We start from the raw sequence: 21,772 nt of genomic DNA on the forward strand, positions 1-21,772 counted from the left end.
CCTGGACAGGACACTAGTACACCCCTGGACAGGACACTAGTACACCCCTGGACAGGACACTAGTACACCCCTGGACAGGACACTAGGACACCCCTGGACAGGACACTAGTACACCCCCTGGACAGGACACTAGTACACCCCCTGGACAGGACACTAGTACACCCCTGGACAGGACACTAGTCCACCCCTGGACAGGACACTAGTACACCCCCTGGACAGGACACTAGTACACCCCCTGGACAGGACACTAGTACACCCCCTGGACAGGACACTAGTACACCCCCTGGACAGGACACTAGTACACCCCCTGGACAGGACACTAGTACACCCCCTGGACAGGACACTAGTACACCCCCTGGACAGGACACTAGTACACCCCCTGGACAGGACACTAGTCCACCCCCTGGACAGGACACTAGTACACCCCCTGGACAGGACACTAGTCCACCCCCTGGACAGGACACTAGTACATCCCCTGGACAGGACACTAGTCCACCCCCTGGACAGGACACTAGTCCGCCCCCTGGACAGGACACTAGTCCGCCCCCTGGACAGGACACTAGTACACCCCTGGACAGGACACTAGTACACCCCTGGACAGGACACTAGTACACCCCTGGACAGGACACTAGTCCACCCCTGGACAGGACACTAGTACACCCCTGGACAGGACACTAGTCCACCCCCTGGACAGGACACTAGTACACCCCTGGACAGGACACTAGTCCACCCCTGGACAGGACACTAGTACACCCCCTGGACAGGACACTAGTACACCCCCTGGACAGGACACTAGTCCACCCCCTGGACAGGACACTAGTCCACCCCCTGGACAGGACACTAGTACACCCCCTGGACAGGACACTAGTCCACCCCCTGGACAGGACACTAGTACACCCCCTGTACAGGACACTAGTCCACCCCCTGGACAGGACACTAGTACACCCCTGGACAGGACACTAGTCCACCCCCTGGACAGGACACTAGTACACCCCCTGGACAGGACACTAGTCCACCCCCTGGACAGGACACTAGTACACCCCCTGGACAGGACACTAGTCCACCCCCTGGACAGGACACTAGTACACCCCCTGGACAGGACACTAGTCCACCCCCTGGACAGGACACTAGTACACCCCCTGGACAGGACAATAGTCCACCCCCTGGACAGGACACTACTACACCCCCTGGACAGGACACTAGTACACCCCCTGAACAGGACACTAGTACACCCCCTGGACAGGACAATAGTCCACCCCCTGGACAGGACACTACTACACCCCCTGGACAGGACACTAGTACACCCCCTGAACAGGACACTAGTCTATCAAACTGCTGATATACCTTATGAGCTGTAAGGAAGCACTCCATTCAGATACATGAATCACTCAAATGGAGTAATGTGAAGAAGAAAATACTGGAGGATGGCAGACAAACACTTCACAATAGTTTACATATAAACAAGAACAATGTGTGCACAAAACAAATAGTGTTTACTGAATATAATTTGCAATACTATCAGGATGTACATTTTTATTATCAACCATGATTATTATCAACAACAACAACAAAATGCACTCATTGAAAACTCTGTTCTCTTATAAAAAAATACCCAGTTTTTATAAAAGTAAATCTGTGTTTGCTAGTTGAAGACAGTTCAGCTCCACGTCAGCTGATTCTGTCCCTTCAGTTGTTCCGTGATTCTATAATTCCATAGAATGTTGTTCTGTGAATCTATAATTCCATAGAATGTTGTTCTGTGAATCTATAATTCCATAGAATGTTGTTCTGTGATTCTATAATTCCATAGAATGTTGTTCTGTGAATCTATAATTCCATAGAATGTTGTTCTGTGAATCTATAATTCCATAGAATGTTGTTCTGTGAATCTATAATTCCATAGAATGTTGTTCTGTGAATCTATAATTCCATAGAATGTTGTTCTGTGAATCTATAATTCCATAGAATGTTGTTCTGTGAATCTATAATTCCATAGAATGTTGTTCTGTGATTCTATAATTCCATAGAATGTTGTTCTGTGAATCTATAATTCCATAGAATGTTGTTCTGTGAATCTATAATTCCATAGAATGTTGTTCTGTGAATCTATAATTCCATAGAATGTTGTTCTGTGAATCTATAATTCCATAGAATGGTCTAGATTATTCACAGAGAAGCCTTTTCAAACGGCGATTCTGAATTCCATTTCAGTTGATCGGGAGCTGAATTCATCCATTCAACAAGAGTGTGGTCCCTTCTCCAAGGAGACAGCATTAGAATATCATTGACATATAGTGCATTATATACAAAAACACTGTACAAATCTATATTAAAATAAATCTAGCGTTTGCCTCTACATTGTATTCTACCTGCTGTAAATAAATACGTGGTTGACAGACTTCATTATGTAGGAAATAGTTGAATCCATAGCCGAGTCCAGACTAGAAAGACATGGGCGATCTACCAGTGATGGTATCCAGCCATGCCTTTCAAGCATCTCAGTGATGTATGCTGCACATGCATTTAGAGACAATACCAATGTCTAGTGAGATAGACAACCAATGAGGGCTTGGTAGCCAATGACGAGCCGATACGTGCTGGCGATTTGCCTGTCAGGCTAAATGAACTTCGGGTTTGAATAATGATGTCATCCTGCTCTCAGATTTAGCCAGTTGTTGATAACATGTTGTTACTCGATATGGCTATGTTATTCTAAACTACACTCACCGGCCACTTTATTAGGTGCACAACCACGTTCACCAAAATGGATCGCTCCTACAGACAGTGAGTCATGTGGCCATGGCATGCTATATAAAGCAGGCAGACAGGCTTCAAGGCATTCAGTTACTGTTCCAATGAACGTTAGAATGGGCGAAACGAGTGACCTAAACGACTTTGAGCGTGGTGATTCAGTATCTCATAAATGGCCGTCCTCCTCCACGTGTACCTAATAAACTGGCCTGGTACTAGATGGGTGTACCTAATAAACTGGTAGTCATACTACTACTACTACCACTACTACTACCAGCACTACTACTACTACCAGCACTACTACTACTACTACCACTACTACTACTGGTACTACTACTACTGTTACTACTACCACCACTACTACTACTACTACTACTGCTACTACCACTACTACTGCTTCTACAACTACTACTACTACTACAACAACTACCACTACTACTACAACTACTACTACAACTACTACTACTACTTCTACTACTACCACTACTACTACTGCTTCTACAACTACTACTACAACTACTACTACTGCTTCTACAACTACTACTACTACTACAACTACTACTACTACTTCTACTACTACTACTACCACTACTACTACTGCTTCTACAACTACAACTACTACTACTACTACTGCTTCTACTACTACCGCTACTACTACCACAACACTACCACTACTACTACTTCTACTACTACTACTACTTCTACAACTACTACTACTACTACAACTACTACTACTACTACTGCTTCTACTACTACCACTACTACTACCACAACACTACCACTACTACTACTTCTACTACTACTTCTACAACTACTACTACTACTACTACTACAACTACTACTACTACTACTGCTTCTACTACTACTACTACAACTACAACACTACCACTACCACTACCACCCAACCTATTCAGCCTATTCAACTACAACACTCAAATACAATATATTCTCAGGTAAACTATAACTGTCTTTACCACATTTTATCCCAGACTTGAACGTATAAAATATAGCTTACTTGTTTTGCATATGAATTATTCTTAGAAGTTCTATCAATATGTACAATTATACTTTATGTATAAACTATCTAAACAATGAAAAAGATGTATGTAATTCACTCTACATCACAATATCTGGCTTTGGAATCAAATATATCTCTCTATAGCAGCCAAGGCAATACGTATGTATACATTATGTTCATATATAATGAGTAACAAGGTTATATTAAGGACATAGACACTGTAACATATAGCCATGCCGTAAAAAAATGGAGGATGAGTAGGAGAGGGAGGAGGAAGAGGAAGAGGTGGAGGAGTTGGAGAGGGAAGAGGAGGTGGAAGAGGTGGAGGAGTTGGAGGAAGAGGTGGAGGAGGAGCATGAGAAGAGGTGGAGGAAGAGGTGGAGGAGGTAGAGGAAGAGGTGGAGGAGGAGCTTGAGAAGAGGTGGAGGAAGAGGTGGAGGAGGAGGATGAGAAGAGGTGGAGGAGGTAGAGGAAGAGGTGAAGGAGGAGCATGAGAAAAGGTGGAGGAGGTAGAGGAAGAGGTGGAGGAGGAGCATGAGAAGAGGTGGAGGAGGAGGATGAGGAGAGGGAGGAAGAGGTGGTTGGAGAGGGAGGAGGAGGACGAGGTGAGGAGGTGGAGGACGGAGAGGTGGAAGAGAGGAGGAAGAGGAGGTGGTAGAGGAAGAGGTGGAGGAAGAGGTTGAGGAGAGGTGGAGGTTCCTTGGTAATGGTAAAAAAAAAAACTTAGAACTGGGGAGGAATGATATAGAATGTGTCTGTCTGACCACTTCAGTCAACCCAGAAGAGTCCCACTGAGGCAATACTGGGGTGACGAGGCTGTACTGGGGTAACGAGGCAGTACTGGGGTGACGAGGCTGTACTGGGGTGACGAGGCAATACTGGGGTGACGAGGCTGTACTGGGGTGACGAGGCTGTACTGGGGTGACGAGGCTGTACCGGGGTGATGAGGCTGTACCGGGGTGATGAGGCAGTACCGGGGTGATGAGGCAGTACCGGGGTGATGAGGCAGTGCTGGGGTGACGAGGCAGTACTGGGGTGACGAGGCTGTACCGGGGTGATGAGGCTGTACTGGGGTGACGAGGCTGTACCGGGGTGACGAGGCTGTACCGGGGTGATGAGGCTGTACTGGGGTGATGAGGCTGTACCGGGGTGATGAGGCTGTACTGGGGTGACGAGGCTGTACTGGGGTGACGAGGCTGTACTGGGGTCCTGTGGTTATTAAAACAGGGGCTGTACTGGGGTCCTGTGGTTATTAAAACAGAGGCAGTACTGGGGTCCTGTGGTTATTAAAACAGGGGCAGTACCGGGGTCCTCTGGTTATTAAAACAGAGGCAGTACTGGGGTCCTGTGGTTATTAAAACAGAGGCAGTACTGGGGTCCTGTGGTTATTAAAACAGGGGCAGTACTGGGGTCCTGTGGTTATTAAAACAGGGGCAGTACTGGGGTCCTCTGGTTATTAAAACAGAGGCAGTACCGGGGTCCTCTGGTTATTAAAACAGGGGCAGTACTGGGGTCCTGTGGTTATTAAAACAGGGGCAGTACCGGTGTCCTGTGGTTATTAAAACAGGGGCAGTACCGGGGTCCTGTGGTTATTAAAACAAGGGCAGTACTAGGGTCCTGTGGTTATTAAAACAGGGGCAGATACAGTGAGCTGTTTTGGCTTTGTATTCCAGCACTTCAGATTTGAAATGGTACAGCACTTTTTGTTCCAAGTTCCCCCATTTTAGGGGATCAAAAGTATTGGGACAAATTCATTTATTTGTTCCCCCGTTTTATGGGAAAAGTGTAGTATTTTGTTCCATGTTCCTAGCATGCAATGACTACATCAAGCTTGTGACTCCACAAACTTGTTGGATGCATTTGCTGTTAGTTTTGGTTGTGTTTCAGAGTATTTTGTGCCCAATAGAAATGAATGGTAAATAATGTATTGTGTCATTTTGAAGTCACTTTTATTGTAAATAAGAATAGACTATGTTTCTAAACACTTAACGTGGATTATACCATGGTTACGGATAAATCCTGATGAGTGAGAAAGTTACAGACGCACAAATATCATACCCCCTCTCAAAAATGCATGTCTTGGGGGTATGCTAACCTCCCTTGTTATTGTAATGGTGAGAGGTTAGCATGTCTTGAGGGTATGCTAACCTCCCCTGTTATTGTAATGGTGAGAGGGTTAGCATGTCTTGGGGATATGATATAAAATGCTAACCTCCCTTGTTATTGTAATGGTGAGAGGTTAGCATGTCTTGAGGGTATGCTAACCTCCCCTGTTATTGTAATGGTGAGAGGGTTAGCATGTCTTGGGGATATGATATAAAATGCTAACCTCCCCTGTTATTGGAATGGTGAGAGGTTAGCATGTTTTGGGGATATGCTAACCACCCCTGTTATTGTAATGGTGAGAGGTTAGCATGTCTTGGGGATATGCTAACCACCCCTGTTATTGTAATGGTGAGAGGTTAGCATGTCTTGGGGATATGATATAAAATGCTAACCTCCCCTGTTATTGGAATGGTGAGAGGTTAGCATGTTTTGGGGATATGCTAACCACCCCTGTTATTGTAATGGTGAGAGGTTAGCATGTCTTGGGGATATGCTAACCACCCCTGTTATTGTAATGGTGAGAGGTTAGCATGTCTTGGGGATATGCTAACCACCCCTGTTATTGTAATGGTGAGAGGTTAGCATGTCTTGGGGGTATGCTAACCACCCCTGTTATTGTAATGGTGAGAGGTTAGCATGTCTTGGGGGTATGTGTGTATCTGTAACTTTCTCACTCATTGTGATTCATTAAGGACCTCTTAAATTCACATAAGTGAATTTGTCCCAATAACGCTTTTGGTCCTCTAAAATGGGTGGACTAGGTACAAAAAGTTCTGTACTTTCTAAACGGTTCACCCGATATGGATGAAAATACCCTCAAATGAATGTTGACAGTTTGCACTTTAACCTCACAGTCAATGTATAATTTCAAATTTCAAAGTGCTGGAGTACAGAGCCAAAACAACAACAGATGGGTCAATGTCCCAATGGGCATACAACATACTGTTGGAGCTCAGGAATCACAGAAGGTCTTTCATTCTGGGTGTTTTTGCCTCCATCTTTAAGGTGCTACCTCAAACTGCATTAGGTCCTCCTTGCCAGCGGTTGGTTAATTGTATTCAATCAAGTAAAAACCCATGATGATGATGGTGGTGATAGCGATGATGATGATGAGACTAGTCAGCAGTCTATTTCCCAGGGTGCTTCAGGATTCCAGTAGGAGGAAGGTCCAGCAGTCCTTCCCTGAAAAGGTCCATCTTCATTTAGATAGTATATTGTAATCCCTCTCTGAGAGTGCAAAAGTGGAATATCCTTGATCCTTGAGAGGTGGCTATGCTGCAGAGAGTTTGTTCTATGTGTGTGTGTGTGTGTGTGTGGTAATTATCCCTATCTGCAGGCGCAGGAGTCCACAGTCATGTTTGGGTAGACTTTGAGCACCACGTTCTTGTCCTCGTCGAAGAAGAGGATGGAGAGGGAAGACATCTTGTCTGGGACACAGCAGGGCTCAGGGATACCAGACACCACCCCTACCGCTCTCACAATGCTCTGGATGGTGGCGTGGTTGCTAGGCTTCAGAGACTACAGGACAGAAGAGAAGGAGGAGGTGAACCACAACATTCACCTTATGACATCAAACATAACAGTTCTACGAAGGTTAAAGACGACATTCTATCAGACTGGAGTAACACAATGTTCTATCAGACTGGAGTAACACAATGTTCTATCAGACTGGAGTAACACAATGTTCTATCAGACTCGAGTAACACAATGTTTTATCAGACTGGAGGAACACATTGTTCTATCAGACTGGAGGAACTAACCAGACAATGTTCTATCAGACTGGAGTAACACAATGTTCTATCAGACTGGAGTAACACAATGTTCTATCAGACTGGAGTAACACAATGTTCTATCAGACTGGAGTAACTAACCAGACAATGTTCTATCAGACTGGAGTAACACAATGTTCTATCAGACTGGAGTAACACAATGTTTTATCAGACTGGAGGAACACAATGTTCTATCAGACTGGAGTAACACAATGTTCTATCAGACTGGAGTAACACAATGTTCTATCAGACTGGAGTAACACAATGTTCTATCAGACTGGAGTAACACAATGTTCTGTCAGACTGGAGTAACTAACCAGACAATGTTCCATCTGAACAGAGTAACACAATGTTCTATCAGACAGAACACAATGTTCTATCAGACTGGAGTAACTGGTTCTATCAGACTGGAAACACAATGTTCTATCAGACGGAGTAACACAATGTAACACAATGTTCTATCAGACTGGAGTAACACAATGTTCTATCAGACTGGAGTAACACAATGTTCTATCAGACTGGAGTAACACAATGTTCTATCAGACTGGAGTAACACAATGTTCTATCAGACTGGAGTAACACAATGTTCTATCAGACTGGAGTAACACAATGTTCTATCAGACTGGAGTAACACAATGTTCTATCAGACTGGAGTAACACAATGTTCTATCAGACTGGAGTAACACAATGTTCCATCTGACCAGAGTAACACAATGTTCTATCAGACTGGAGTAACACAATGTTCTATCAGACTGGAGTAACACAATGTTCTATCAGACTGGAGTAACACAATGTTCTATCAGACTGGAGTAACACAATGTTCTATCATCTGTTCTATCAGACTGAGTAACACAATGTTCTATCAGACTGGAGTAACACAATGTTCTATCAGACTGGAGTAACACAATGTTCTATCAGACTGGAGTAACACAATGTTCCATCTGACTGGAGTAACACAATGTTCTATCAGACTGACTGGATGTTCTATCAGACACAATGTTCTATCATAACTGAGACTGGAGTAACACAATGTTCTATCAGACTGGAGTAACACAATGTTCTATCAGACTGGAGTAACACAACCAGACAATGTTCTATCAGACTGGAGTAACACAATGTTCTATCAGACTGGAGTAACACAATGTTCTATCAGACTGGAGTAACACAATGTTCTATCAGACTGGAGTAACACAATGTTCTATCAGACTGGAGTAACACAATGTTCTATCAGACTGGAGTAACTAACCAACAATGTTCCATCTGAACAGAGTAACACAATGTTCTATCAGACTGGAGTAACACAATGTTCTATCAGACTGGAGTAACTCTGAGAGTAACAAATGTTCTATCAGACTGGAGTAACACAATGTTCTATCAGACTGGAGTAACACAATGTTCCATCTGACCAGAGTAACACAATGTTCTATCAGACTGGAGTAACACAATGTTCTATCAGACTGGAGTAACACAATGTTCTATCAGACTGGAGTAACACAATGTTCTATCAGACTGGAGTAAATAACAACAATGTTCTATCAGACTGGAGTAAACCAGACAATGTTCTATCAGACTGGAGTAAAACAATGTTCTATCAGACTGGAGTAACACAATGTTCTATCAGACTGGAGTAACACAATGTTCTATCAGACTGGAGTAAATAACCAGACAATGTTCTATCAGACTGGAGTAGTAACACAATGTTCTATCAGACTGGAGTAACACAATGTTCTATCAGACTGGAGTAACACAATGTTCTATCAGACTGGAGTAACACAATGTTCTATCTGACTGGAGTAACACAATGTTCTATCAGACTGGAGTAGCACAATGTTCTGTCAGACTGGAGTAACACAATGTTCTATCAGACTGGAGTAGTAACACAATGTTCCATCTGAACAGAGTAACACAATGTTCTATCAGACTGGAGTAACACAATGTTCTTTCAGACTGGAGTAACACAATGTTCTATCAGACTGGAGTAACACAATGTTCTATCTGATTGGAGTAACACAATGTTCTATCAGACTGGAGTAACACAATGTTCTATCAGACTGGAGTAACACAATGTTCTTACAGACTGGAGTAAAACAATGTTCTATCAGACTGGAGTAACACAATGTTCGATCAGACTGGAGTAACACAATGTTCTATCAGACTGGAGTAAAACAATGTTCTATCAGACTGGAGTAACACAATGTTCGATCAGACTGGAGTAACACAATGTTCTATCAGACTGGAGTAAATAACCAGACAATGTTCTATCAGACTGGAGTAACACAATGTTCTATCAGACTGGAGTAACACAATGTTCTATTAGACTGGAGTAACACAATGTTCTATCAGACTGGAGTAACACAATGTTCTATCAGACTGGAGTAACACAATGTTCTGTCAGACTGGAGTAACTAACCAGACAATGTTCCATCTGAACAGAGTAACACAATGTTCTATCAGACTGGAGTAAAACAATGTTCTATCAGACTGGAGTAACACAATGTTCCATCTGACCAGAGTAACACAATGTTCTATCAGACTGGAGTAACACAATGTTCCATTTGAACGGAGTAACACAATGTTCTATCAGACTGGAGTAACACAATGTTCCATCTGACCAGAGTAACACAATGTTCTATCAGACTGGAGTAACACAATGTTCTATCAGACTGGAGTAAAACAATGTTCTATCAGACTGGAGTAACACAATGTTCGATCAGACTGGAGTAACACAATGTTCTATCAGACTGGAGTAAATAACCAGACAATGTTCTATCAGACTGGAGTAGCTAACCAGACAATGTTCCATCTGAACAGAGTAACACAATGTTCTATCAGACTGGAGTAACACAATGTTCTATCAGACTGGAGTAACACAATGTTCTATCAGACTGGAGTAACACAATGTTCTATCAGACTGGAGTAACACAATGTTCCATCTGACCAGAGTAACACAATGTTCTATCAGACTGGAGTAACACAATGTTCTATCAGACTGGAGTAACACAATGTTCTATCTGATAACACAATGTTCTATCAGACTGTAACACAATGTTCTATCAGACTGGAGTAACAACAGACAATGTTCTATCAGACTGGAGTAAATAACCAGACAATGTTCTATCAGACTGGAGTAACACAATGTTCTATCAGACTGGAGTAACACAATGTTCTATCAGACTGGAGTAACACAATGTTCTATCAGACTGGAGTAACACAATGTTCTATCAGACTGGAGTAACACAATGTTCTATCAGACTGGAGTAACACAATGTTCCATCAGACTGGAGTAACACAATGTTCTATCAGACTGGAGTAACACAATGTTCTATCAGACTGGAGTAACTAACCAGACAATGTTCTATCATCTGACTGAGTAACACAATGTTCTATCAGACTGGAGTAACACAATGTTCTATCAGACTGGAGTAACTGTTCATCAGACTGGAGACAATGTTCTATCAGACTGGAGTAACACAATGTTCCATCTGAACAGAGTAACACAATGTTCTATCAGACTGGAGTAACACAATGTTCTATCAGACTGGAGTAACACAATGTTCCATCTGACTGGAGTAACACAATGTTCTATCAGACTGGAGTAACACAATGTTCCATCTAACACAATGTTCTATCAGACTGGAGTAACACAATGTTCTATCAGACTGGAGTAACACAATGTTCTATCAGACTGGAGTAACACAATGTTCTATCAGACTGGAGTAAAACAATGTTCTATCAGACTGGAGTAACACAATGTTCGATCAGACTGGAGTAACACAATGTTCTATCAGACTGGAGTAACTCACCAGACAATGTTCTATCAGACTGGAGTAACACAATGTTCCATCTGACCAGAGTAACACAATGTTCTATCAGACTGGAGTAACACAATGTTCTATCAGACTGGAGTAACACAATGTTCTATCAGACTGGAGTAACACAATGTTCTATCAGACTGGAGTAACACAATGTTCTATCAGACTGGAGTAACACAATGTTCTATCTGATTGGAGTAACACAATGTTCTATCAGACTGGAGTAGCACAATGTTCTGTCAGACTGGAGTAACACAATGTTCTATCAGAATGGAGTAGCTAACCAGACAATGTTCCATCTGAACAGAGTAACACAATGTTCTATCAGACTGGAGTAACACAATGTTCTTTCAGACTGGAGTAACACAATGTTCTATCAGACTGGAGTAACACAATGTTCTATCTGATTGGAGTAACACAATGTTCTATCAGACTGGAGTAACACAATGTTCTATCAGACTGGAGTAACACAATGTTCTTACAGACTGGAGTAAAACAATGTTCTATCAGACTGGAGTAACACAATGTTCTATCAGACTGGAGTAACACAATGTTCTATCAGACTGGAGTAAAACAATGTTCTATCAGACTGGAGTAACACAATGTTCGATCAGACTGGAGTAACACAATGTTCTATCAGACTGGAGTAAATAACCAGACAATGTTCTATCAGACTGGAGTAACACAATGTTCTATCAGACTGGAGTAACACAATGTTCTATTAGACTGGAGTAACACAATGTTCTATCAGACTGGAGTAACACAATGTTCTATCAGACTGGAGTAACACAATGTTCTGTCAGACTGGAGTAACTAACCAGACAATGTTCCATCTGAACAGAGTAACACAATGTTCTATCAGACTGGAGTAAAACAATGTTCTATCAGACTGGAGTAACACAATGTTCCATCTGACCAGAGTAACACAATGTTCTATCAGACTGGAGTAACACAATGTTCCATTTGAACGGAGTAACACAATGTTCTATCAGACTGGAGTAACACAATGTTCCATCTGACCAGAGTAACACAATGTTCTATCAGACTGGAGTAACACAATGTTCTATCAGACTGGAGTAAAACAATGTTCTATCAGACTGGAGTAACACAATGTTCGATCAGACTGGAGTAACACAATGTTCTATCAGACTGGAGTAAATAACCAGACAATGTTCTATCAGACTGGAGTAGCTAACCAGACAATGTTCCATCTGAACAGAGTAACACAATGTTCTATCAGACTGGAGTAACACAATGTTCTATCAGACTGGAGTAACACAATGTTCTATCAGACTGGAGTAACACAATGTTCTATCAGACTGGAGTAACACAATGTTCCATCTGACCAGAGTAACACAATGTTCTATCAGACTGGAGTAACACAATGTTCTATCAGACTGGAGTAACACAATGTTCTATCAGACTGGAGTAACACAATGTTCTATCAGACTGGAGTAAAACAATGTTCTATCAGACTGGAGTAACACAATGTTCTATCAGACTGGAGTAACACAATGTTCTATCAGACTGGAGTAACACAATGTTCTATCAGACTGGAGTAACACAATGTTCTATCAGACTGGAGTAACACAATGTTCCATCAGACTGGAGTAACACAATGTTCTATCAGACTGGAGTAACACAATGTTCTATCAGACTGGAGTAACACAATGTTCTATCCGACTGGAGTAACACAATGTTCTATCAGACTGGAGTAACACAATGTTCTATCAGACTGGAGTAACACAATGTTCTATCAGACTGTTCTATAACTAACCAGACAATGTTCTATCAGACTGGAGTAACACAATGTTCTATCAGACTGGAGTAACACAATGTTCTATCAGACTGGAGTAACACAATGTTCTATCAGACTGGAGTAACACAATGTTCTCTGATAACAGACTGGAGTAACACAATGTTCTATCAGACTGGAGTAACACAATGTTCTATCAGACTGGAGTAACACAATGTTCTATCAGACTGGAGTAACACAATGTTCTATCAGACTGGAGTAACACAATGTTCTATCAGACTGGAGAGTAACACAATGTTCTATCAGACTGGAGTAACACAATGTTCTCATCATCAGACTGGAGTAAAACAATGTTCTATCAGACTGGAGTAACACAATGTTCCATCAGACTGGAGTAACACAATGTTCTATCAGACTGGAGTAACACAATGTTCTATCAGACTGGAGTAACACAATGTTCTATCAGACTGGAAGTAACACAATGTTCTATCAGACTGGAGTAACACAATGTTCTATCAGACTGGAGTAACACAATGTTCTATCAGACTGGAGTAACACAATGTTCTATCAGACTGGAGTAACTGACAATGTTCCATCTGAACAGAGTAACACAATGTTCTATCAGACTGGAGTAACACAATGTTCTATCAGACTGGAGTAACACAATGTTCTATCAGACTGGAGTAACACAATGTTCTATCAGACTGGAGTAACAACAATGTTCTATCAGACTGGAGAGCTAACACAATGTTCCATCAGAACAGGAGTAACACAATGTTCTATCAGACTGGAGTAACACAATGTTCTATCAGACTGGAGTAACACAATGTTCTATCAGACTGGTAACACAATGTTCTGTCCGAACACAATGTTCTATCAGACTGGAGTAAATAACCAGACAATGTTCTATCAGACTGGAGTAACAACCAGACAATGTTCTATCAGACTGGAGTAACACAATGTTCTATCAGACTGGAGTAACACAATGTTCTATCAGACTGGAGTAACACAATGTTCTATCAGACTGGAGTAACACAATGTTCTATCTGACTGAGTAACACAATGTTCTATCAGACTGGAGTAACACAATGTTCTATCAGACTGGAGTAACACAATGTTCTATCAGACTGGAGTAACACAATGTTCTATCAGACTGGAGTAACACAATGTTCTATCAGACTGGAGTAACACAATGTTCTATCAGACTGGAGTAACACAATGTTCTATCAGACTGGAGTAAAACAATGTTCTATCAGACTGGAGTAACACAATGTTCTCATAACACAATGTTACAGACTGGAGTAACACAATGTTCTATCAGACTGGAGTAACACAATGTTCTATCAGACTGGAGTAACACAATGTTCTATCAGACTGGAGTAACACAATGTTCTATCAGACTGGAGTAACACAATGTTCCATCAGACTGGAGTAACACAATGTTCTAAGACTGGACACAATGTTCTATCAGACTGGAGTAACACAATGTTCTATCAGACTGGAGTAACACAATGTTCTATCAGACTGGAGTAACACAATGTTCTATCAGACTGGAGTAGCTAACAGACAATGTTCCATCAGACTGAGTAACACAATGTTCTATCAGACTGGAGTAACACAATGTTCTATCAGACTGGAGTAACACAATGTTCCATCTGAGACTGGAGTAACACAATGTTCTATCAGACTGGAGTAACACAATGTTCCATCAGACTGGAGTAACACAATGTTCTATCAGACTGGAATAACACAATGTTCTATCAGACTGGAGTAACACAATGTTCTATCAGACTGGAGTAACACAATGTTCTGTCAGACTGGAGTAACTAACACAATGTTCCATCTGAACAGAGTAACACAATGTTCTATCAGACTGGAGTAACACAATGTTCTATCAGACTGGAGTAACACAATGTTCTATCAGACTGGAGTAACACAATGTTCTATCAGACTGAAGTAACACAATGTTCTATCAGACTGGAGTAACACAATGTTCTATCAGACTGGAGTAACACAATGTTCTATCAGACTGGAGTAACACAATGTTCTATCAGACTGGAGTAACACAATGTTCTATCAGACTGGAGTAACACAATGTTCTATCAGACTGGAGTAACACAATGTTCTATCAGACTGGAGTAGCTACACAATGTTCCATCTGAACAGAGTAACACAATGTTCTATCAGACTGGAGTAACACAATGTTCTATCTGATGGAGTAACACAATGTTCTATCAGACTGGAGTAACACAATGTTCTATCAGACTGGAGTAACACAATGTTCTTATCAGACTGGAGGAACACAATGTTCCATCTGAACAGAGTAACACAATGTTCTATCAGACTGGAGTAACACAATGTTCTATCAGACTGGAGTAACACAATGTTCTATCAGACTGGAGTAACACAATGTTCTATCAGACTGGAGTAACACAATGTTCTATCAGACTGGAGTAACACAATGTTCTATCAGACTGGAGTAACACAATGTTCCATCAGACTGAGTAACACAATGTTCTATCAGACTGGAGTAACACAATGTTCTATCAGACTGGAGTAACACAATGTTCTATCAGACTGGAGTAAAACAATGTTCTATCAGACTGGAGTAACACAATGTTCAATCAGACTGGAGTAACACAATGTTCTATCAGACTGGAGTAAATAACCAGACAATGTTCTATCAGACTGGAGTAACACAATGTTCTATCAGACTGGAGTAACACAATGTTCTATCAGACTGGAGTAACACAATGTTCTATCAGACTGGAGTAACACAATGTTCTATCAGACTGGAGTAACACAATGTTCTATCAGACTGGAGGAACACAATGTTCCATCTGAACGGAGTAACACAATGTTCTATCAGACTGGAGTAACACAATGTTCTATCAGACTAAACACAATGTTCTATCAGACTGGAGTAACACAATGTTCTATCAGACTGGAGTAACACAATGTTCTATCAGACTGGAGTAACACAATGTTCTATCAGACTGGAGTAACAACACAATGTTCCATCTGAACAGAGTAACACAATGTTCTATCAGACTGGAGTAACACAATGTTCTATCAGACTGGAGTAACACAATGTTCTATCAGACTGGAGTAACACAATGTTCAATCAGACTAAACACAATGTTCTATCAGACTGGAGTAAAACAATGTTCTAACACAATGTTCTATCAGACTGGAGTAACACAATGTTCTATCAGACTGGAGTAACACAATGTTCTATCAGACTGGAGTAACACAATGTTCTATCAGACTGGAGTAACACAATGTTCCATCTGACCAGAGTAACACAATGTTCTATCAGACTGGAGTAACACAATGTTCTATCAGACTGGAGTAACACAATGTTCTATCAGACTGGAGTAACACAATGTTCTATCAGACTGGAGTAACACAATGTTCTATCAGACTGGAGTAACACAATGTTCTATCAGACTGGAGTAACACAATGTTCTATCAGACTGGAGTAACACAATGTTCTATCAGACTGGAGTAACACAATGTTCTATCAGACTGGAGTAACACAATGTTCTATCAGACTGGAGTAAAACAATGTTCTATCAGACTGGAGTAACACAATGTTCGATCAGACTGGAGTAACACAATGTTCTATCAGACTGGAGTAAATAACACAATGTTCTATCAGACTGGAGTAACACAATGTTCTATCAGACTGGAGTAACACAATGTTCTATCAGACTGGAGTAACACAATGTTCTATCAGACTGGAGTAACACAATGTTCTATCAGACTGGAGTAACACAATGTTCTATCAGACTGGAGTAACAATGTTCTATCAGACTGGAGTAACACAATGTTCTATCAGACTGGAGGAACACAATGTTCTATCAGACTGGAGTAACACAATGTTCAATCAGACTGGAGTAACACAATGTTCTATCAGACTGGAGTAACACAATGTTCTATCAGACTGGAGTAACACAATGTTCTATCAGACTGGAGTAACACAATGTTCTAGACTGGAGTAACTAACCAGACAATGTTCCATCAGACTGGAGTAACACAATGTTCTATCAGACTGGAGTAACACAATGTTCTATCAGACTGGAGTAACTCACCAGACAATGTTCTATCAGACTGGAGTAACACAATGTTCCATCTGACCAGAGTAACACAATGTTCTATCAGACTGGAGTAACACAATGTTCTATCAGACTGGAGTAACACAATGTTCTATCAGACTGGAGTAACACAATGTTCTGTCAGACTGGAGTAGCACAATGTTCTATCAGACTGGAGTAACACAATGTTCTATCAGACTGGAGTAACACAATGTTCTATCAGACTGGAGTAACTAACCAGACAATGTTCTATCAGACTGGAGTAACACAATGTTCTGTCAGACTGGAGTAACACAATGTTCTATCAGACTGGAGTAACACAATGTTCTATCAGACTGGAGTAACTAACCAGACAATGTTCTATCAGACTGGAGTAACACAATGTTCTGTCAGACTGGAGTAACACAATGTTTTATCAGACTGGAGGAACACAATGTTCCATCTGAACGGAGTAACACAATGTTCTATCAGACTGGAGTAACACAATGTTCCATCAGACTGGAGTAACACAATGTTCCATCTGAACGGAGTAACACAATGTTCTATCAGACTGGAGTAACACAATGTTCTATCAGACTGGAGTAACTAACCAGACAATGTTCTATCAGACTGGAGTAACTAACCAGACAATGTTCTATCAGACTGGAGTAACTAACCAGACAATGTTCTATCAGACTGGAGTAGCTAACCAGACAATGTTCCATCTGAACAGAGTAACACAATGTTCTATCAGACTGGAGTAACACAATGTTCTATCTGATTGGAGTAACACAATGTTCTATTAGACTGGAGTAACACAATGTTCTATCAGACTCGAGTAACACAATGTTTTATCAGACTGGAGTAACACAATGTTCTATCAGACTGGAGTAAATAACCAGACAATGTTCTATCAGACTGGAGTAACACAATGTTCTATCAGACTGGAGTAACACAATGTTCTATCAGACTGGAGTAACACAATGTTCTATCAGACTCGAGTAACACAATGTTCTATCAGACTGGAGTAACACAATGTTCTATCAACAATGTTCTATCAGACTGGAGTAACACAATGTTCCATCTGAACTGGAGTAACACAATGTTCTATTCTATCAGACTGGAATAACACAATGTTCTATCAGACTGGAGTAACACAATGTTCTATCAGACTGGAGTAACACAATGTTCTATCAGACTGGAGTAAATAACAAATGTTCCATCAGACTGAGTAACACAATGTTCTATCAGACTGGAGTAACACAATGTTCTATCAGACTGGAGTAACTCACACAATGTTCTATCAGACTGGAGTAACTCACAGACAATGTTCTATCAGACTGAAGTAACACAATGTTCTGTCAGACTGGAGTAACACAATGTTCTATCAGACTGGAGTAACAACAATGTTCTATCAGACTGGAGTAACACAATGTTCTGTCAGACTGGAGTAACACAATGTTCTATCAGACTGGAGTAACACAATGTTCTATCAGACTGGAGTAACTAACCAGGCAATGTTCTATCAGACTGGAGTAGCTAACCAGACAATGTTCCATCTGAACAGAGTAACACAATGTTCTATCAGACTGGAGTAACACAATGTTCTATTTGATTGGAGTAACACAATGTTCTATTAGACTGGAGTAACACAATGTTCTATCAGACTCGAGTAACACAATGTTTTATCAGACTGGAGGAACACAATGTTCCATCTGAACAGAGTAACACAATGTTCTATCAGACTGGAGTAACACAATGTTCCATCAGACTGGAGTAACACAATGTTCTATCAGACTGGAGTAACACAATGTTCTATCAGACTGGAGTAACACAATGTTCTATCAGACTGGAGTAACACAATGTTCTGTCAGACTGGAGTAACTAACCAGACAATGTTCCATCTGAACAGAGTAACACAATGTTCTATCAGACTGGAGTAACACAATGTTCTATCAGACTGGAGTAACACAATGTTCTATCAGACTGGAGTAAAACAATGTTCTATCAGACTGGAGTAACACAATGTTCAATCAGACTGGAGTAACACAATGTTCTATCAGACTGGAGTAAATAACCAGACAATGTTCTATCAGACTGGAGTAACACAATGTTCTATCAGACTGGAGTAACACAATGTTCTATCAGACTGGAGTAACACAATGTTCTATCAGACTGGAGTAACACAATGTTCTATCAGACTCGAGTAACACAATGTTTTATCAGGCTGGAGGAACACAATGTTCCATCTGAACGGAGTAACACAATGTTCTATCAGACTGGAGTAACTCACCAGACAATGTTCTATCAGACTGGAGTAACACAATGTTCCATCTGACCAGAGTAACACAATGTTCTATCAGACTGGAGTAACACAATGTTCTATCAGACTGGAGTAACACAATGTTCTATCAGACTGGAGTAACACAATGTTCTGTCAGACTGGAGTAGCACAATGTTCTATCAGACTGGAGTAACACAATGTTCTATCAGACTGGAGTAACACAATGTTCTATCAGACTGGAGTAACTAACCAGACAATGTTCTATCAGACTGGAGTAACACAATGTTCTAACTGGAGTAACAATGTTCTATCAGACTGGAGTAACACAATGTTCTATCAGACTGGAGTAACACAATGTTCTATCAGACTGGACACATGTTCTATCAGACTGGAGTAACACAATGTTCTGTCAGACTGGAGTAACACAATGTTCTATCAGACTGGAGTAACACAATGTTCCATCTGAACGGAGTAACACAATGTTCTATCAGACTGGAGTAACACAATGTTCCATCAGACTGGAGTAACACAATGTTCCATCTGAACTGGAGTAACACAATGTTCTATCAGACTGGAGTAACACAATGTTCTATCAGACTGGAGTAACTAACAACAATGTTCTATCAGACTGGAGTAACTAACAGACAATGTTCTATCAGACTGGAGTAACTAACACAATGTTCTATCAGACTGGAGTAGCTAACCACAATGTTCCATCTGAACAGAGTAACACAATGTTCTATCAGACTGGAGTAACACAATGTTCTATCTGATTGGAGTAACACAATGTTCTATTAGACTGGAGTAACACAATGTTCTATCAGACTCGAGTAACACAATGTTTTATCAGACTGGAGTAACACAATGTTCTATCAGACTGGAGTAAATAACCAGACAATGTTCTATCAGACTGGAGTAACACAATGTTCTATCAGACTGGAGTAACACAATGTTCTATCAGACTGGAGTAACACAATGTTCTATCAGACTCGAGTAACACAATGTTCTATCAGACTGGAGTAACACAATGTTCTATCAGACTGGAGGAACACAATGTTCTATCAGACTGGAGTAACACAATGTTCCATCTGAACGGAGTAACACAATGTTCTATCAGACTGGAGTAACACAATGTTCCATCAGACTGGAGTAACACAATGTTCTATCAGACTGGAATAACACAATGTTCTATCAGACTGGAGTAACACAATGTTCTATCAGACTGGAGTAACACAATGTTCTGTCAGACTGGAGTAAATAACCAGACAATGTTCCATCTGAACAGAGTAACACAATGTTCTATCAGACTGGAGTAACACAATGTTCTATCAGACTGGAGTAACTCACCAGACAATGTTCTATCAGACTGGAGTAACTCACCAGACAATGTTCTATCAGACTGAAGTAACACAATGTTCTGTCAGACTGGAGTAACACAATGTTCTATCAGACTGGAGTAACTAACCAGACAATGTTCTATCAGACTGGAGTAACACAATGTTCTGTCAGACTGGAGTAACACAATGTTCTATCAGACTGGAGTAACACAATGTTCTATCAGACTGGAGTAACTAACCAGGCAATGTTCTATCAGACTGGAGTAGCTAACCAGACAATGTTCCATCTGAACAGAGTAACACAATGTTCTATCAGACTGGAGTAACACAATGTTCTATTTGATTGGAGTAACACAATGTTCTATTAGACTGGAGTAACACAATGTTCTATCAGACTCGAGTAACACAATGTTTTATCAGACTGGAGGAACACAATGTTCCATCTGAACGGAGTAACACAATGTTCTATCAGACTGGAGTAACACAATGTTCCATCAGACTGGAGTAACACAATGTTCTATCAGACTGGAGTAACACAATGTTCTATCAGACTGGAGTAACACAATGTTCTATCAGACTGGAGTAACACAATGTTCTATCAGACTGGAGTAACTAACCAGACAATGTTCCATCTGAACAGAGTAACACAATGTTCTATCAGACTGGAGTAACACAATGTTCTATCAGACTGGAGTAACACAATGTTCTATCAGACTGGAGTAAAACAATGTTCTATCAGACTGGAGTAACACAATGTTCTATCAGACTGGAGTAACACAATGTTCTATCAGACTGGAGTAAATAACACAATGTTCTATCAGACTGGAGTAACACAATGTTCTATCAGACTGGAGTAACACAAT

At 41.0% G+C, this 21,772-nt stretch overlaps 1 protein-coding gene across 12 annotated transcripts in view; it reads right to left on the reverse strand.

Moving 5' to 3' along the window:
• The window catches only part of bmp3 (bone morphogenetic protein 3), a 135,085-nt gene that overhangs the window by 66,502 nt on the left and 46,811 nt on the right, over positions 1–21,772 (reverse strand). The window contains exons 3-5 of one of the 12 annotated variants that reach the window (XM_052460812.1): positions 6,205–7,393; positions 5,982–6,034; positions 1,475–5,864 (exon numbers count right to left, since the gene is read on the reverse strand). The exons of 1 other annotated variant lie outside the window; for it this stretch is intronic. In XM_052460812.1, coding sequence (XP_052316772.1) covers positions 7,202–7,393 — 192 coding nt within the window. In that variant the 3' untranslated portion in view covers positions 1,475–5,864; positions 5,982–6,034; positions 6,205–7,201. 10 more of the 12 variants (XM_052460810.1, XM_052460814.1, XM_052460815.1 and 7 more) reach the window with 10 other exon arrangements.

Source organism: Oncorhynchus keta, chromosome 14, assembly GCF_023373465.1.
Source record: "Oncorhynchus keta strain PuntledgeMale-10-30-2019 chromosome 14, Oket_V2, whole genome shotgun sequence".
Lineage (NCBI taxonomy): Eukaryota > Metazoa > Chordata > Actinopteri > Salmoniformes > Salmonidae > Oncorhynchus > Oncorhynchus keta.